This window comes from Sinocyclocheilus anshuiensis, unplaced genomic scaffold (genome assembly GCF_001515605.1).
Source record: "Sinocyclocheilus anshuiensis isolate Anshui unplaced genomic scaffold, SAMN03320099.WGS_v1.1 scaffold579, whole genome shotgun sequence".
NCBI lineage: Eukaryota > Metazoa > Chordata > Actinopteri > Cypriniformes > Cyprinidae > Sinocyclocheilus > Sinocyclocheilus anshuiensis.
The window spans coordinates 241,931-259,108 of record NW_015551075.1 but is presented as its reverse complement, the minus strand read 5'-3'; the positions used below and the strand labels follow the sequence as shown (position 1 = coordinate 259,108).

At 35.4% G+C, this 17,178-nt stretch overlaps 1 protein-coding gene across 1 annotated transcript in view; it reads right to left on the bottom strand.

The window, feature by feature from the left end:
* Positions 1–17,178, bottom strand: part of pcsk6 (proprotein convertase subtilisin/kexin type 6) — a 101,519-nt gene that overhangs the window by 55,311 nt on the left and 29,030 nt on the right. Inside the window, exons 3-6 of the mRNA XM_016452194.1 lie at positions 14,496–14,606; positions 9,424–9,567; positions 8,024–8,100; positions 5,461–5,549 (exon numbers count right to left, since the gene is read on the bottom strand). Of these exons, the coding sequence (XP_016307680.1) occupies positions 5,461–5,549; positions 8,024–8,100; positions 9,424–9,567; positions 14,496–14,606 (421 nt within the window). The remainder of the gene's footprint in view (positions 1–5,460; positions 5,550–8,023; positions 8,101–9,423; positions 9,568–14,495; positions 14,607–17,178) is intronic.

The window sequence follows — 17,178 nt, the reverse complement described above, 5'->3', positions numbered from 1 at the left end:
ACCATGGTTCCCTGAGTAGGGAACGAGACACTGCGTCCTCTAGGTTTCTTGCCATGCTGCAGACGCAAGCTTCAGACGAAGAAGTGAATGATGTGTGCTCCCGGCGCCTATTTATACTATAGTCGCACCTGTAGTGACGTCATGGCTGTCGCCGGCCAACGAGTTGGTGTTTTTTCAATGTATGCTTCAGACACGGGTCACGACGAGGCGTCCCCATAGCGACCCCTAGAGGACGCAGTGTCTCGTTCCCTACTCAGGGAACCATGGTTACATAAGTAACCTGAGACGTTTCCATGGCTGCAATTTGCTGTGTTTTCCACAAACTGGCAACCCAGCGAGTCAAAATCCTATGGGAAAACTGGCAGTGGGCGGAGTCACACAAACAAAATCAAACACAGACATTCAGACACAGAAAACACATTTCAAAGTAAAATAACTGGCTGTAGCGTCGTTTTTCAGTGAAACATGTGAACTTTGCAAGTTTCCTAAATATCTGCAAACATATTATGGTATTTTTATGCTTAAAAAATTACATACAGCACCTTTAAGACTTTCTAAGGACCCAGGGAAACCCTGTCAAGGGCACAATGATGAAAGTTAGGGTTCAAACCTACGACCTTTCAGCTACCAGCCAAGATCTTTGATGGCCTTCTGAAATGAGCAGGCAAAATGAATCAACTTAATTCAGATAGCCCATAAGAGGTTCCTACCATAATATAATAACAAACATGTGTGTGTTTGTTTTCCTATGTGCTCATATTAAGACTAGAAAAGAGCGTGATTGTATAGTATGAGACAGTGTGTGCGTGTGTTATTATTTCTAACACCATATGCTCAACACTCAGTACGTGACAGAGTTTTCCTTCCTTGAAACACCTCTGAGGAAACGCAGGAGGCTCAACACTTCTCTATCATTCCTCTCACTTCTAACAAGCTGCATTACAGCTCAAATTGATTTCTCGACTTCTCAAACAGCACCGAGTAAACACTTTTCTGAACCGCAGAGCAGAAGAACTAATCATTTCTGCATTTCTAATTACGGTTAAGGGACGTGAAGTTCTACATAGCAGCCGAAGCCAGGCCGCTTAGATTAGAAATGTCATTAGAAGGCGATGAAGTCATTGGCTTGAATCTGACACGTATTAGCTTTGGCGGCATTTCAGTGATTAAGCAGGGAAAAAAACGTCAACTGTTGAGCCAAAAGACCTAAAGCACGTCTTTCATTGTGCTAATCTGTCTGTATCTGGCTTGGAAAAATGACCAACTCTCTTTCAAACATCACTCCGCAAATCTTAAGAGGAATATTTTGCTGACAGGACTTTACAATTGAGATATATTACGAGATGTGCAGCCAACATTTCGATGAGGAACAAGTCAATCATCTGTCCTCTTCAAAATGTGGTTATTATTGGCGTTTAACCCTATAATCCTCAGGTCATGCAGCTTATTGAGGAGAACAGACTTCAAAATGTTTACTTGGCAGATGATAAATTATGGCAAAAATGTGCTAATCCAGTCAACAAACACTATCCTTGTATACAACAAACGATTATTTTGGTCATCGATTAATGTGTCGAATATATCTTTGATTAATCGAATTTAAAAAATTGTTTCTGTATTTCATTGAAAAAAACATGCTACTCCAGTGTTGTCCTCCAAACAATGTGTAAATTAAAGGTTATGACAAAAAAAGTGATTATATCCATGTAGACTATACTTTACATTATGTGCAACAACTGTTTAAAATGAAGCCTTACATGAACAAAACCAACATCTGGTCAGCAGTTTAAATGACTATTAAAAATTACAATTATAATATAACCCTATAATGTAAGTTTTGCACTGAGGAAAACATGTCTTAAGCACTATAAAGAACACATGCATTTGTCAACTGTATACTTATAAGTTTGTTTTTAGCTATAAATATAAAGCATGTCTCTTGTTCAGGACAACTTTAGTTCATGCACCTTTCACGCAGCAGCTCATTTTGTCCTCTGCTATTTTTTTAGATGGTCTTTGCCCATAAATATGTTATTCTGTAAAGAGACTGGCAGATGTTTTTTTTATCACAGAGCACGCAGGCCTTATTAATTGCTAAGCAAATTCATTGTGTTATCAGATTAATGGAGTACGTTTTACAAGAAAATACTATTTCAGTCTTTCTACTTCAAAATTTTACGTTTAATTCTATGCGTTACTTGACATTTCTTTTGTAATTCTGAAATTTACTAGCAATTCCTGAGTGAAATTTGTTTCTGTTGTTGTACTGTTTTCTGTGCAGTAAATAAACACCTCTGTTCTGTTATATTTTATGAGAAACAATAGGGCAGTTTGTACCTTGGGAAAAGCTTTAAAAATTAAAAGGAATCAAATACATATTGATGCAAGCAGCATTAAGAGGCAAGATACAGAAGGGGTTTGATGCACTTCGCTAAAGTGGGATGGTTATGGATGTGGGATTCAAACCAAGAACCTTTTAATAACCAACTAAGATCTTTAGCGACTGCACCACACTGCCACAATAGTGAACACTACCAAAGAGACACAATCTGAGCCTGAATACGAATGCATAGCTAAGAAGATGCTGATGCTTTTTTTGGGTCTGATGTTCATATTTGTCCGGCATGAACATCAGACCCAAATTTGATGAGAAACTATGAAGAAATTTGATGAGAAACTATGAAGAAATTTGATGAGAAATTGTGTAGGAGGAGCAGCGGAAAAACAATGTGATCCACCATCCAAGATGGTGACCAATATAGTGAATTATTCAGCAACAGCAATACTTTTTAAAACTGTTCAAAAGACAGTGAATTAAAAGAGGAGAAGTACTGACTGCTAAATTATTGATTTTAACTGGCATCCAACGAAAAATAAATCGGGGACCTGTTACCACAACTTAAATAAATGAATGGTTGCAAGTTTAAAATTCTCATTTATTCACCTTTTTAGTTACATTAGCTGAACATTGTGTGTAATGTAATCTTAAAATTGTGCATTATTTGATTTTCTTAAAGGGGAGGTCTAATGCTATTTCATGCATTCTGAGCTATTTACACTGTTAAAGAGTTGGATTCTTATGCTCAACGTGCTTCATTCGTGTTACGGAAATCGTCGGCAGCGCTGCACAGGACTTGCTGGAGAAGAATGTCTCCAAAGAAGTGTGTTTTTGGATGTGAGGGAAAGATAACCTTGTTCAGCTTCCCAAAGAACCCAGCGTTATGTGAACAGTGGATGCAGTTTGTTTTTCTGGGACAGCAACGGAGTTGTTTGAGCGTGTTTGTTTGTTCCCATCATTTCGGTGACAAATGTTTTATAAACAAGGCCCAGTTCGACGCTGGATTTGCACATCATTTGATACTGAAAGATGGAGCAGTCCCAGTGATAAAAGATCCCTGTCATGAGCTGGAAGCTCAGGCGGTACGTAAAACTGCATCAAATTTCTGTGTTTTGCTGGAATTCGGCGCATAAGTGCTTGTGACTCTTTAGCTCCGCCTACGTGAATCTTTAGCTCCGCCTCCAGGAGCTTGGCTGTTTTCAGAGAGAAGTGTAAAGCTGTATCTCTCTTTTATAAATCTGATAAAACTAAAGACTCTTCAGAGATATGAAGGATGCAATACTTCTCTATTAGTACTCCAGATTAACATGTGAATGGCAGAAACTGTGTGTTATGTCCCCTTTAAAAAATTAAGTTATAGTTACTTAATCAAATTGTCTTGTTAACTTTGGAAATTGGGTAGTGGATTTCTAGTTCCCAGCATGCTTTGTGTAGGACTGGATCACGAGAGTCAATGTTGACATTAAAGTGCCCCTATTATGGATTTTTGAAAATTGCCTTTCATGCAGCATGTAACACAGCTCTAAGTGAATGAAAACATCCTGCAAAGTTTTAAATCTGAATGTGCACCGTGTATAAAGTTATTGTCTCTCAAAAGAAAGAGTCGACTCTGAATCATTAAAACGAGTCGTTTTAAAATGAATCCCAAGCCGTTTCATGTTGACGTCAACATGAAACATTAGCATATTGCCCACCCACTTGCCTTTCGCATTGGTCTGAATGAAAATGCAAATTCATTCTTTGCCACTAGGTGCCGCTTTTGGAGTGGTAAAAATAGCGGTTTCCCCGGTAACGCTGTACACAAAGCAGCACTGTGCTCACAAATGCTGTTTTATCAGGCGTTATAGACATGATGAAATGAAAATGAGATTAATCAGACCAATCAGCGCAGATTAGTGTCACGCAAAGGAGGGCTTTGGAAAAATGAATCGTTGAGCGAATCGTTTGGGAGTCGTTGAGCAAATAAGGTAAAAATAAATGCATATTATAAGACAATGAAAGTGTTTTTTGCCCTTGCATGCATGTCAACCTGTTGTTGGGGACTCCCAAAACCAAAATATGAACTTTCATTACCCATAACAGGGGCACTTTAAGAGAAGGGAAAGACCCTTTAGTGTTTAATGCTATTATGTTTGACATTTAAAAGATTTTCTGTTATGTTGAAGTTTTTGTGGTTTGTGCTGAAAAGTAAAAAGACTAAATGAAGGTAAACATTACATTGACTCTATTAACACATTATTTTTTAGAGTGTTCAACAGTCCAAATTAGTGCTTAAAATTTTTAGCTTGTTAGAAAAATGTATAACATTGTAGCACCAGCTAAACAAACACCCTTAATATCTCAACTGTTGTGGATTTAAATATTGCTGAAGTGGGTCCACAAACAGTGTGGGTTATGAAATCATTCAAGTCTGAGAAACTCTAAAAGTCACATTCCACAACTTTCCTTCAAACTGCTGCCACAGGCTCCAGTGCCAGCGAGTAAAATGAATGAAAGCAAATGAATTCAACTCTCGCTTGGCTCCTAATAAACAGACTTGCATATGCAGCCCTATCCTCAGAGTTGCATCGCTGAACTTTATGCATTTGGCATATGGTGCGACTGGAACAACACTGACAGAAACGCCGCCAAGTCTGAGCAAAGGATGCATTTGTCAGTCCTGCCACCTGCGAGTACAATAAAGAAACATTTGCATCTTTCAGCGCAGCTGCGGGCCTGAACAAAACGGCCCCAGATGGCTGATGGCATATCATGATATCTGCTTTTTGATTAAAACTGATCAGCCTTTTCATAGGATTAATTGCTGATGAGCGCATGAATGTCAGGCAGTTCACTGTCCACTAAATTAATGCACTCTCCGAGCAGAGGACAGGAGCGCGGGCATCTCGCCGCTTTAATCCTGTGCACACATGCAGAATAATCCTGTCTTATCTGCTCCGACTGCGTCTGAAACCTGTTGCTTGATCAGGGTTTATCCACTTGCGGCAATTGGTCAGTTTTGCCGATCTGTGTGTGTGTTGAGTGTAGGCTGCAACGGGTCTCAAACTGAAATAGCATCTGACATTTCTGAGACAATAAGGCGAGCGGGAAAGTAAGCAGACTGTAAACAGACTCACGCATACCTCCTATGCGGGCGTTGTAGGCTATACCCACAATGCAGTGCGAGTTGTTGGCTACAGCAGCGACTTCACCTGCGCATCGCGTTCCGTGCCTGAAAAGAAAAAAAAATGCAATCATAAATCTCACAAAGATTTTATATTTGAGATATGTTAGTGTGTTTGAGCCTGAGTTTGATCAGAATTGTGAGTCTTTCTTTTCTATTATCTCCTTATTTTATTCTGACCTCTTCACACTGGTAATTAAAACTGTAAAAAGGCCAAAAAAAATACACTAAGACACTGCCTCTGATTCAAGCCATAGTGATTTGCCTTATTGGCTACGACAGGGGTCTTCAAACTCACCCCTGCAGAGTTTAGCTCCAACTTGGGATATTTAATGTTTTTGAAAATATCTTATGCTCACCAAGCCTGCACTTATTTGATTAAAAATACACATTGTATTATTAATAATACAATATTATAAAAATTTACAGTCAGGGTTTTTAGAGTTAAGTAAAACTTAAACCATAAAAATATTTTTAAAAAACATTTACAAAAATATTTAATTTCAGCAAAGTTGACAAGGCAACAAAAAACTGAAACTGAAATACAAATTAATAAAAACTATATAGAAATATAAAAAACTAATTAAAAAGAAAAAAGAAAATATAAAAATAAATAACTAGCTCAAATATTAGATATTATAAATATAAAAAAGTATCTCAATGATACTAAAATAACTATATATATAGTTATTTTGAGGAAAAATTTCTCATATTGTGAAATAATTTGATATCACCATATATATGTTCATCAAGACTGAATTTTTAAAAAAATATGGTAAACAACTGTGCATTTTATTAAAAAATACAGTAAAAAGAGTAATAATGTGAAATACTCTTACAATTTAAAAGAACTGTTTTCTATTTTAACAAATTGTAAAATGTAATTTATTCCTTTGATACAAAGCTGATTTTTCAGAAGTCTTCAGTGTCACATAATCGTGCATTAACAAAGTAAATAGGGTGAACTAAATTTTGGTAACCAAAAGCGAAAACTTTGTTTCTGAAGGCACATTTTCAAACTGATATGCGAGTCAATCCTCCGTCCACACTGTCACTGCGGATCCAGGAGCGCTGCCCGCTGCATTAGAAAGGCATTCATTGCATTTTTATCTTGTGCATTGTTCACTCGCTCTCGTTCGCTCTGTGCACTTCTTTACTAAAGTCTCTTTCAATAGTTTTTTTTCCCGTCCTCACTCAATTAAGTTTCTGCTCCAGGAGGCACGTTCCACACTTCAAAAATAAATTGAACGTCGCATTGTTTTCCGGTTTCAAATGTCCTGATGAGTATTAACAAAACAGCGCTTTGAAGTTTTGCCTGAGCTCTTGGCAGAGTTCATTGGTAAACATGCAGAGAACAAGCATTAAATCAGGTCCTTATCAAAGACAGAGACGTTTTCAATTAAATCCACACCAGCCTCAATCCCACAGGATTGGATTGGTTTCAGTGCTTCGCCACGAAAGAAAGCCTCTTCATTCTTTGACATGCAAAACCACAAGAGTCCAGTGTTATGCCTTTATTTGCATCGCTCCAAATATCACAGCTCTTGAAGATGCCAGAGTTTCAAAACATTGCTCTATTTATCATAGATCCATCTATTGCAGTCCAAAATAGCCAGCACCGTAATACACCCTAACAACCAGTGTTGGAGAAAGTTACTTTTAAAGGAACACCTAACGGTCTAATCAGATTCAATGATCTATGCTAAGCTGCAGCTACCGCCAGACCTGGAGATCGGCTGAGTGGTATAAATACAGATGAATACATTTAGACCACTTAACTTAATGATTGCTATCGGGATGTGAAGAGACTTTCAACAAGCATAACAAAAAAAATTTCTGAAGACAATCACCTACACCTTTAACTCTAGGGGAGTTGGAAAATAAGCCTATTTTCAAAAATAGTGGAGTGTTCCTTTAAAAGTAATGCATTACAATATTGCATTAATCCTTATCCCTAAAAAGGTAACTAATTGCGTTACTTAGTTACTTTTTAAGCGTTTCTTATTTGAAAAAGTGATTCTTTTTCTTGTAAATTAAAAAGTAATGCGTTACTTTACGAGTTACTTGAAAAAGTAATCTGTTTACGTAACTCACGTTACTTGTAAATCATTAACCCACCACTGCTACCAACTACCTAACACTCTAGCAACTGCCTAGCAAGACTGATAAACCTACAAAACTTCAGATCTCTCTTCAAACTAACCAGTTATTTAACTACACAAAGCTTATGACCTTCAAAATTCAAATCAATCTTCCAGTTTTTTCAGCTTGCAGGTGAGACTCTGTGAAGCCAACATTTCCAGTCTTCTGCTCAAAAATAACGTTGAGATTTTCCAAACTCACTTCCTTCCACACGAGATCATTATGAAATCCCACTGGGTTTATTAGATAATCTCACTGCTTACAGGATGTGACGGCTTTCACTTACCCACTGCATGATCATTCAGAGCCAGACACGCACGTGTTTGCAGCAAACGAGGTGCGTTTAACACAAGAGTAGTTTTGAGGACATCAGGACTCACTTGTTCTCATTGCTGAAGTCGTATCGTGGGGTCGGGTCGTAGTCGTTTCCGTTCACATCGTAGCTCGCCAGCTGGTCCTAAATAACGCACAAACACACAAATAAATCTTCTGAGGAATTTAGAGTGAAATTAACATTTCGTTTTCCACTGTAGTGATCTGGGGAAGTGTAAAATATGTAACAAACAATTATTTTATAAATCATACTGTGTTGAGCAGTGCTAATATTGTTAACTAAAACTGAAAATATTAAAAACATTTACGTGAAGTGAAAAAAAAAATTTTATCGGAAAAAAAATAAAAGCTTTCAGTTGTACTGTCAGTAAATATCAGACTGAATAAAAATGGGTGTAAAAATTGCTAGTAAGTTTCACCAATAATTACAAAAAATGGCAAGTCTTATTTACAACTTTGAAAAATCATTTTTTACAGTGCAGTTGCCAAGGAAATATTTGAAGAGTTTATTTGCAAAAACAGATAACTCAGTTTTGTTAAATTTTCAAAAATCATGTTTTTTTATTATGTAGTCATGTTTTTATTGTGTTTTATTGTGTTAGTTAGCTGTAATTTTTAGTTATTTTTTTAACCTAATCAAAATAACCCAACTGCAGTTTGATTGAGATTAATTGGAATGCATAATGACAAAACATGATTTTTGAGAATTGTTAAAAACGGAGTTATCTGTTTTTGCAAATGAACTCTTCATTTGTAATTTTTGCTTAGTTTAAGTTAAAGCTGAAACAGAAAATAACAAATATAAAACTGAAATAAAATTAAAAACTATAGACATTTAAAAAAATGGAAAATACAGCATAAGAATATTAAGAAATAATACATAAGCCTATCATACTATATTAATGATACAAAAAATAATACTCAAGACACCCCAAGTGAATAGGGTAAAACTAAAAATCAATAATACATAAAAATTAACTAATAATAAATGAATGAACTTAATCACAATCTTATTTCCACAGCTGATTGACTGAAAAAAAATTTTTATTACAACTTTTCTGAGATCTTATGTTTAAATATGCAAATTAGGTATTATCTATTTAAATATGCATGTATTTGCATACATCCCCAGAACAGAAACCTGAACATTGGATAAAGCCAGATTTAAAATTCTTGTTTCATTTTGTTCACATTTTTAGAAAACAGATTTTAAATATATCTATATAATTGAAATCTACAGACAAAAAAAATTATTATAAAGTATAATAAAATAAACACTTAAAAGTGTATTTTGGCGTTTTCTTTCTACTAGTCTGAAAGAAGACAATTTATGAAAATCCGAAAATCTCAACAATTGACCAATGTTTCTGCTCTAGTGTCTTGCCATAATAAAATGCATTTACAGCAATAATGCATGACCTGCAACAGGAGATCAAGATAATCTCACATAATTCTGCGCCAGATCCGGATGGTTCCTCTCAATACCGTCGTCCAAGATGGTGACGACCACATTTCGACCGGTGTAGCCTCTCTGCCAGGCCGCAAGGATATTCATTTCTGAACGGCAGCGGCTGTTTGTATCACTACAGTGCTGCAAAACAGTAAGAAGTCATCAACATCAACGTACCTTCACTTGCTATCAGTTTCAGGCACACGCTTTTGACTTTGAAAACAGGAAACATTGGAAGACAATTAGGCTGAAGCGATATTCTCGGCTCTCCAGAAACACAAGCCTTTATTACTTCAGTAACCTTATGGCTCAATCCGTCTGAGAGGAGATATGTCATAACAAGCGGCCACGTGACCCTGTAAATTAAACGGGTAGATTCATGTTTATTCAGCAGCAGAGGTTTGCGTGTCCTTGAGGGTCTCATTTATGATTCTTTTCAACGTCGTCTTTGAGGACACGATCAACAAAGATGTCCCAGTGCGAAGTCAACATCAGAGGACGGATTGAAAACAGTCTCAGATTCCTTTGTGCTGGAATATTAATCATACGAGTGCAAATAAACACAGAATATGCTTTAATACTGTCTGAAAACATCGGCTCTAATGGATTAACCATTAATCGTCTAGTGTTTGATACTGATATATGGAGACCAAAAGGATTTGCATAAAATTGACAAGGTCTACAGTTCTTCAAAGACACTTTGGAGGGAAAAAAATGATAAAAGAGCGACAGTTTACAAGGATTAAGACGACTCTTCGATCAGTAATCAATGTGAAGCTTGTTGAATAGGAGCAGAAGTACAGTGCAAACAAACAATCATTATAGAGTGAAGAAGGACAATTCATGAAGCTACTTTTGCCTGTAAGTGTGTGTGTGTGTGTATTTGTTCTTTTAGGGCTTGACTTGGAAAGCTCAGATTCAAGCTCAGAGAAAAGATTTATATTCAGTAAACAGGCTGTTCTGCCTCTGCTTTCTGATTTTATGAATCATTTAACCCCCATCTTGGTTCCACAATCATCATACAGCAGATGCAGTTTAAAATAGGACATAAATAAATCACTGAATCTGAGTCGATTCACTGAATCAGAACTGATTCACAGATTTTCTTCTATTTTTTTTTTACCTGTTTGCTCTCAGTAAACCAGACTAATAAAGAGTAAACAGCACAGAATGAAGACAAGCGATAGAAAAAGAGGAATTCAGGAGGCTGTGTTTCAAATTTGAACTAATTCTAACTTTACAGCAATCAGTCAGTGTCACCTATAGGTCAGTGACAGATGTAATGACAGAGACATTAAACAAACAAAATATTGACATCTAAAGCCACTTAAGTGTATTTGTCTATAGCAGGGCTGTCAAACTCAATTCCTGGAGGGCCGGAGCCCTGCAGAGTTTTGTTCCAACACTGCTGCAACACACATACCATGTAGTTTTCAAATAAGTCTGAAGGACATGATTAGTTGGATCAGGTGTGTTTACCCTCATCCGTCCCTCCCAAACCTATAACAAAAGTGTCCCTCGTGGGTCAAAATGACCCGAAGGCCAAAAATGACACTAGTTTTATTTTTGGTCAAGAAAGCTTATATTGGTCCATTTTTATAATTTTTTTTCCCTAATTTTTTTTTTTTTTTTTTTTTTTAATTCACATTAAATTCTGGATATTTTTGTGACAATTAGCATATTTTACACATTTTTTCACCAAAAAAAAAACAAAGAAAGACAATTTCTGCATATGTTTACTTTAAACGTGATCATCCATCAGGACCTAGGTCACTGAGTGTCTCTGATGCCATCTGGTGGGGAAAAAGTACATAAAATTGCATTTTATGATTACAGCCACTAGAGGAGCCTATTGAACCCTATGGAGATTCTTAAATGAGCCAAACAAGTGAAATGTTTAAAACTACACCAACTTGAGGCTTCATTAAGCTTTCAGATATATATCAAAACATTAAAAAAACGATATTTTGTAAAAAAAACAATGAATTTTATACTGAATTTCAATCCAAACACATGCATATTCATACAGTTTAATACATATGTAATAAATATAAAAGATGCATTTAAAAATATAAATATGATATAAACTCCATGGTCTCCACCCCATCACTCAGATTTAACTGTGTTAAGTGAAAAAAAAATTCAAAATGACAGTAATTTCCCAGCAGAAACATCATACAAGCTATAATGTGTTTCAATGGGAGTGTGTGTGCCATGTGTGTTTGTGGGTGTGTGTGGATATGTGAGTTTTTTGTGCATTGAGGACATTCTGCAGTCTCAGCCCTTTGTTTGGGTATTTTTGTATAGTCAAAAAAATCTAATAAATGAAAAAATGCTTTTTCGGACATTCCATTCATTCCTATGGCTGGGTCAAAATGAATGTAATATTTGTGGGTGTAATACTTTTTTTATTACACCCACATAGAATCCTCGAATCGACATTTTTGTGTGTGCTCCATGCTCAAGTATGACAAAATAAAATTTTAAAAATCCACAGTTTTTTCGTAAATTCCATGCTTTTCCAGTGGAGGGTCAAAATGACCCGCGAGGGACACTTTTGATACTTTTTTATAGCACCCACTTAAACTGCTCGAATTCACTAAAAAATTTTTTCATGTATTCCCAGTTCAAGTTGAGTTTGACACCCCTGGTCTATAGAGTGCAGGAATGAGTCCTAAAACCTGGACGTAATCAGTAATACTTCCTTGTGATTTTTCAAAGCTTATACTTGTCAGTTGCTAACAAGAGTTTAAATGGACTACAGAGGTTGTCGGGGACATTAAATGTCCTCACACTGAACATGTAAACTCACTCGTCCACTTTTACAGCCTAGTTGTGTTCATTCTTGCACTTTTGCAAGCTATTCTACATCAAACTTTCCAACTTTTATCACTTTTATCAGTTTATCAAGCTGTAGAGCGAAAACATATATTTAACATATCACACAATGAGTTGGACTTTAAAGCTTTAGACTTTCTGGAGGCACATTTATCAAAAAAATACTCTTTAAATATTCTTTAAACTTTCACAAAAACTGTAGAAGTCAAATAAAACATCTTTATACCACAAAGAAAACCTATCCAAAAGAGATGCATGTATACACGATCTGAATTTTCTCCAAAATAAAGCAACATAATAATGCAATCAGATTCATCCACAATAGCACAAAAAAGAGCACAGTGGATCCTATGGAAGTCAGTTTCCAAATAAAAACGATAACACTTTACAATAAGGTTCATTAGTTAACAATAGTCAACTACTTTAGTTAACATGAACTAAGAATGAACCATACTTCTACAGCATTTATTAATCTTAGTTAATGTTAATTTCAACATTTACTAATGCATTATTAAAATCAAAAGTTGTGCTTGTTAACATTAGTTAATGCACTGTGAATTAACATGAATACTGTATTTTCAGTAACTAACATGAACAAAGATGAATAAAAACTGTAATAAATGTATTGTTCATTGTTCGTTCATGTTAGTTAATACATTAACTAAAATTAACTAATGGAACCTTATTGTAAAGTGTTACCATAAAAACCAATAAAAAGACTGTTTATCTCGCAATTTTGAGTTTTTGTCTCATAATTCTGAATTTATATCTCGCAATTGTGAGATTTTTCTCAGATTTCTGAGTTTATATCTTTCAATTCTGCTTTTTTGTTTCCACCACAGAATAAAAAAATAAAAAAGGTAGTTGCAACTTTATCTCACTATTATATTTATTTTCACAGTTGCAAGTTTATATCTCACAAATCTGCGTTTAAATTTCACGATTCAGACTTTTTTCAGAGATATAAACTCTAAAATAAAATAAAAAGAGATAAAAAGTTGCAAGTTACATTTTAATCCCATGGTGGAAACATCTTCCATATCAGGAAACGTGTTTTTTAAATACAGATTGAAAGAGTTATCAGAAGGTGATGTAAAAGTCATGCAATCATGGAGTACTTTGTTTAGAACCTAACTTTAGCTTTTTACTTCTGACGGTTGTATTTAGGCTTCAAAATTCATAAAAGTTGTTCATTTATGAAGATTTTCTTAATGAACAAAACTTTCAAGAATCATAAACTGTGATTGGTCACAGAGCTTATTTTCTGAAATAGCATTGGCTTGTTGAGGGAATTCTTGATTCTTGAACAACTATGTAAAATGATGCTTATGACTGTAATTTGGCCTGATGGATGCCAGCGTTAGCGTTATTGTTCGTTCATTTCCTCCTGACATCACTGAACCTACAATATAAATTCATTTGTGATTCAAAGGCATCAAGCTTGTTAGGGAAACAACTGATGCACATGCACTGCTATTACACAGATCGTTTTTTATGAGGCAAGAGCAGCGGAAACAGCCCTGCTATACAATAAATAAAACAACAGGAGCTACACAAACAAGCTGGTTTAATGAAGCGCAAATCACTGGCCCTTTTCTCTAGGAGTCACTGGAAACGGTGCTAAATATCTTCATTGGAAAAAAAGGGTCATTAATTTATAACTTAATATTATCATTATTAATATTATTACTTGCCCTCTTCATTGTCTTCCACCCTTTCCCAGTCTTAATTAAATTATTATTATTATTATTATTATGGTTATTATTAATATTGTTGCTAATAACATTTGTTGTCTTTTTTTTCTTCATTTTTAAAGTTATACTACTTATATCTGTTAGGCGTATTAATCTGTTAAGATACTATTTAATTTGTATGCTTCCTCCCCCACCTCTAGACACAATGTCGCGCACACACACACACGCACATGCATGCTCACAGACACATGAATGCAAATACAGGAGCTAATCAGAATGGACTTGTAATGTTGGCTATCAGTATATATGTTTGTTTGTCCAAGTGAGTCTATATTTGGCACATGTAAATATTGCCACTTTCTTAACTTAGCCTATGTTTCTTACTTTTATGTTATATGTTTGGTCCATGTTATTCTGTATTTGGCACATGTAAACATTGTCACATTCTTTACTTGCATAATAAAAAAAAAAAAGGGTAAAAAGTAAAGACAGCGCAGATATGAAATACAGGACTGAATGTGTGAAATATCTACTAACAATGTACCACATGTTGGACCATTTGGGATCATTGAAGTGGATGTAGCTCGGGTCGCTCCTGGCGTGGCGTTTGACTCGCGTCTTCACCAGCTGCTGCTGCACCCAGTCAACCTGCAGAAAGAGCCCAGGTTACACTGACTCACATCAAAGACTAAATAGTTTCGGCTCACCTTCATGCACATAAACACGGCTGTGAAACGTGCGGCCTGTATTTAGTCACGCTCTAAGCTTTTCCATTACATGAGGCTTATGAAGTCATGGAGAAACAAATGGGAGAATACAGTACTCCGAGGCATGCTTCCCCAAATCCAGCCTGAGGAAAAAGTATAGTCACATCATCCAAAATATTGAGAGATTTTCTTAATAATTCCATTTCATGAAACACAAGACATATTATAAGTCTGTTCACTTAGAAAAGTAGTAGCAAACCTCAAGAAGTCATGATTCGGGGAATCATTAATGCCATCTACACTAAAGTTTTCGAAAGGAGTTTCTTGTGCTCATTTATTTTATTAAAAATACAGTAAAAATAGTCAAAATTATGAAATATTATTACATTTTGATATAACTGCTTTCTATTTGAACATATTTTAAAATTTAATTTATTCCTGTGATCAAAGCTGAATTTTCAGCATCATTACTCTACTCTTCAGTGTTACATGATCATTCTAATATGCTGATTTGCTGCTTAAGAAACATTTCTATTATTATCAGCGTTGAAACAATTGTGCTGCTTCAGATTTTTGCGGAAACCATGATTTTTTTTTCAGGATTCTTTGATTATTAGAAAGTTCAAAAGAACAGTATTTATTTTAAATAGATTTTTGTAACAATGTAAAAGTCTTTACTGTCACTTTTGAACAATTTTTCAATGCATTGCATAAATAAAAGTATTTCCTTCAAACAAACCTTACAAACCTCAAACTTTTTAATAGTAGTGTGTATGATGAATACTTTTAGGTGTTTGCTCTGCTAAGTATGAGCTATTTCATTCATAATCATTACATTTGGGTAGTGGAATCATATTTCATCTTGAATACTTAATATAAACCAACATGTGTGTGTGCTTTGCTAGTCTAAAAAAATGTGCATTTCATACTGATAAGTGCAGCACTGGGCACATCCTATCTAGATCTCTTTATTATTCCCTTTTAATGCATCATCTGTTGTAAATAAGGGATATGCACTAGTCTTCTAATTAAGAAAAGTGACCCAGCCATGCCTGTAGATTTATCTGTCCCTGCAGCAATGCCTGAATTCATGGTTCCCCTCAGAAGAGCTTAACTTTAGAATCACTAGCGCATACGCATTCTTGCTTTCATTAAAAAGGTCCAGAGGGAAATGTAATGAAAATCACATTCTGCAATAATTAAGTTTTTCTCTGTTACAGTCCTAGTGCTATAAATGCATGGGTTGAGTTGGGAATCAAGTACATGTTCTTATTCAAAATATGTTCTATGAAATAAATCAATAAAAAAAAAAAACAGAACCGAATGATTTTCATGACATTTGGTTCCATTAAAGATCCTTGAATCTTTGGATCATACTGAAAAACTCCTGATCCACTAATGAATCTCCAGCGAGCTGTTTGGAGGCTGAATTGAATGTGATGAGAGAAAATAAACAAGACAACTCATCTAAACCATCTGCATGACCAACTGCAGTTGACCATTGTTGAATCAGGCAAATGATGAACAAGTGACTCCTATGAGCCGGTTCCTTTGAATCAATCAGCCAAAAACACTCAAAAACATGAGTTACTGGTTTGAATCGGTCGAATAACTCTCTCATTCACTCACTGATTCAGAAGAATCGGTTATTAACTTGTTCAGATATATAGTTAGGATGTATAATATAAAGCACTAAAAGACATTAAAAGCATAAATGTGACCCTGGACCACAAAACCAGTCATAAGGGTCCATTGGTTGAAACAACCCAGCATTTTTTAGAGTGTAGGTAAAAATCACCAAAAAACCTGAAATGTTATTAAAATTGAATCGGAAAAAGAAAATTGATTGAATTGAAATAGAAAGATGATACCATTTTTTGGAAGACACTCCCTATGTCTATGGTAGGCAAGATTAACGCTATAAAAATGGTGGCACTTCCAAGATTTTTGCATGTATTTCAATCTATTCATTTCTTTATTCCCCTTAATTATTTTAAACAACTAGAATCTATTATAAGCCGCTTCATTTGGGACAACAAGCAGCTAGGATTAACAAGAAACATCTAAACAAATCTAAAGATCAAGGAGGGTTTGGGCTTCCCAATTTTAAATATTATTATTGGGCAGCTAACTTAAATACTTTAGCGTGGTGGAGGAAGATTGGTTCAGTGGAGTTAGGTGACAAGCCAGAATGGTTAGCAATTGTAGAAGCTTCTTGTTATAAGACTTCATTAACAGCTCTGCTTAAAGGGTTAGTTCACCCAAAAATGAAAATCAGACTGCGTTTTACTCACCCCCGAAGCATCCTAGGTGTATATGACTTTCTTCTTTCAGACGAATCCAGTCGGAGTTATATTGATTATTACGTTTTGAATATGGATATTTTTCTTACAAAAATGCATCGATTCGCTACAGAAGGCCTTTGTTCACTCCCCAGAGCCGTGTGAGACACTTTTTATGGATAGGTGATTTTTATTTAACTTCTTTTGGACTGAAGCATGCAACACCTGCTG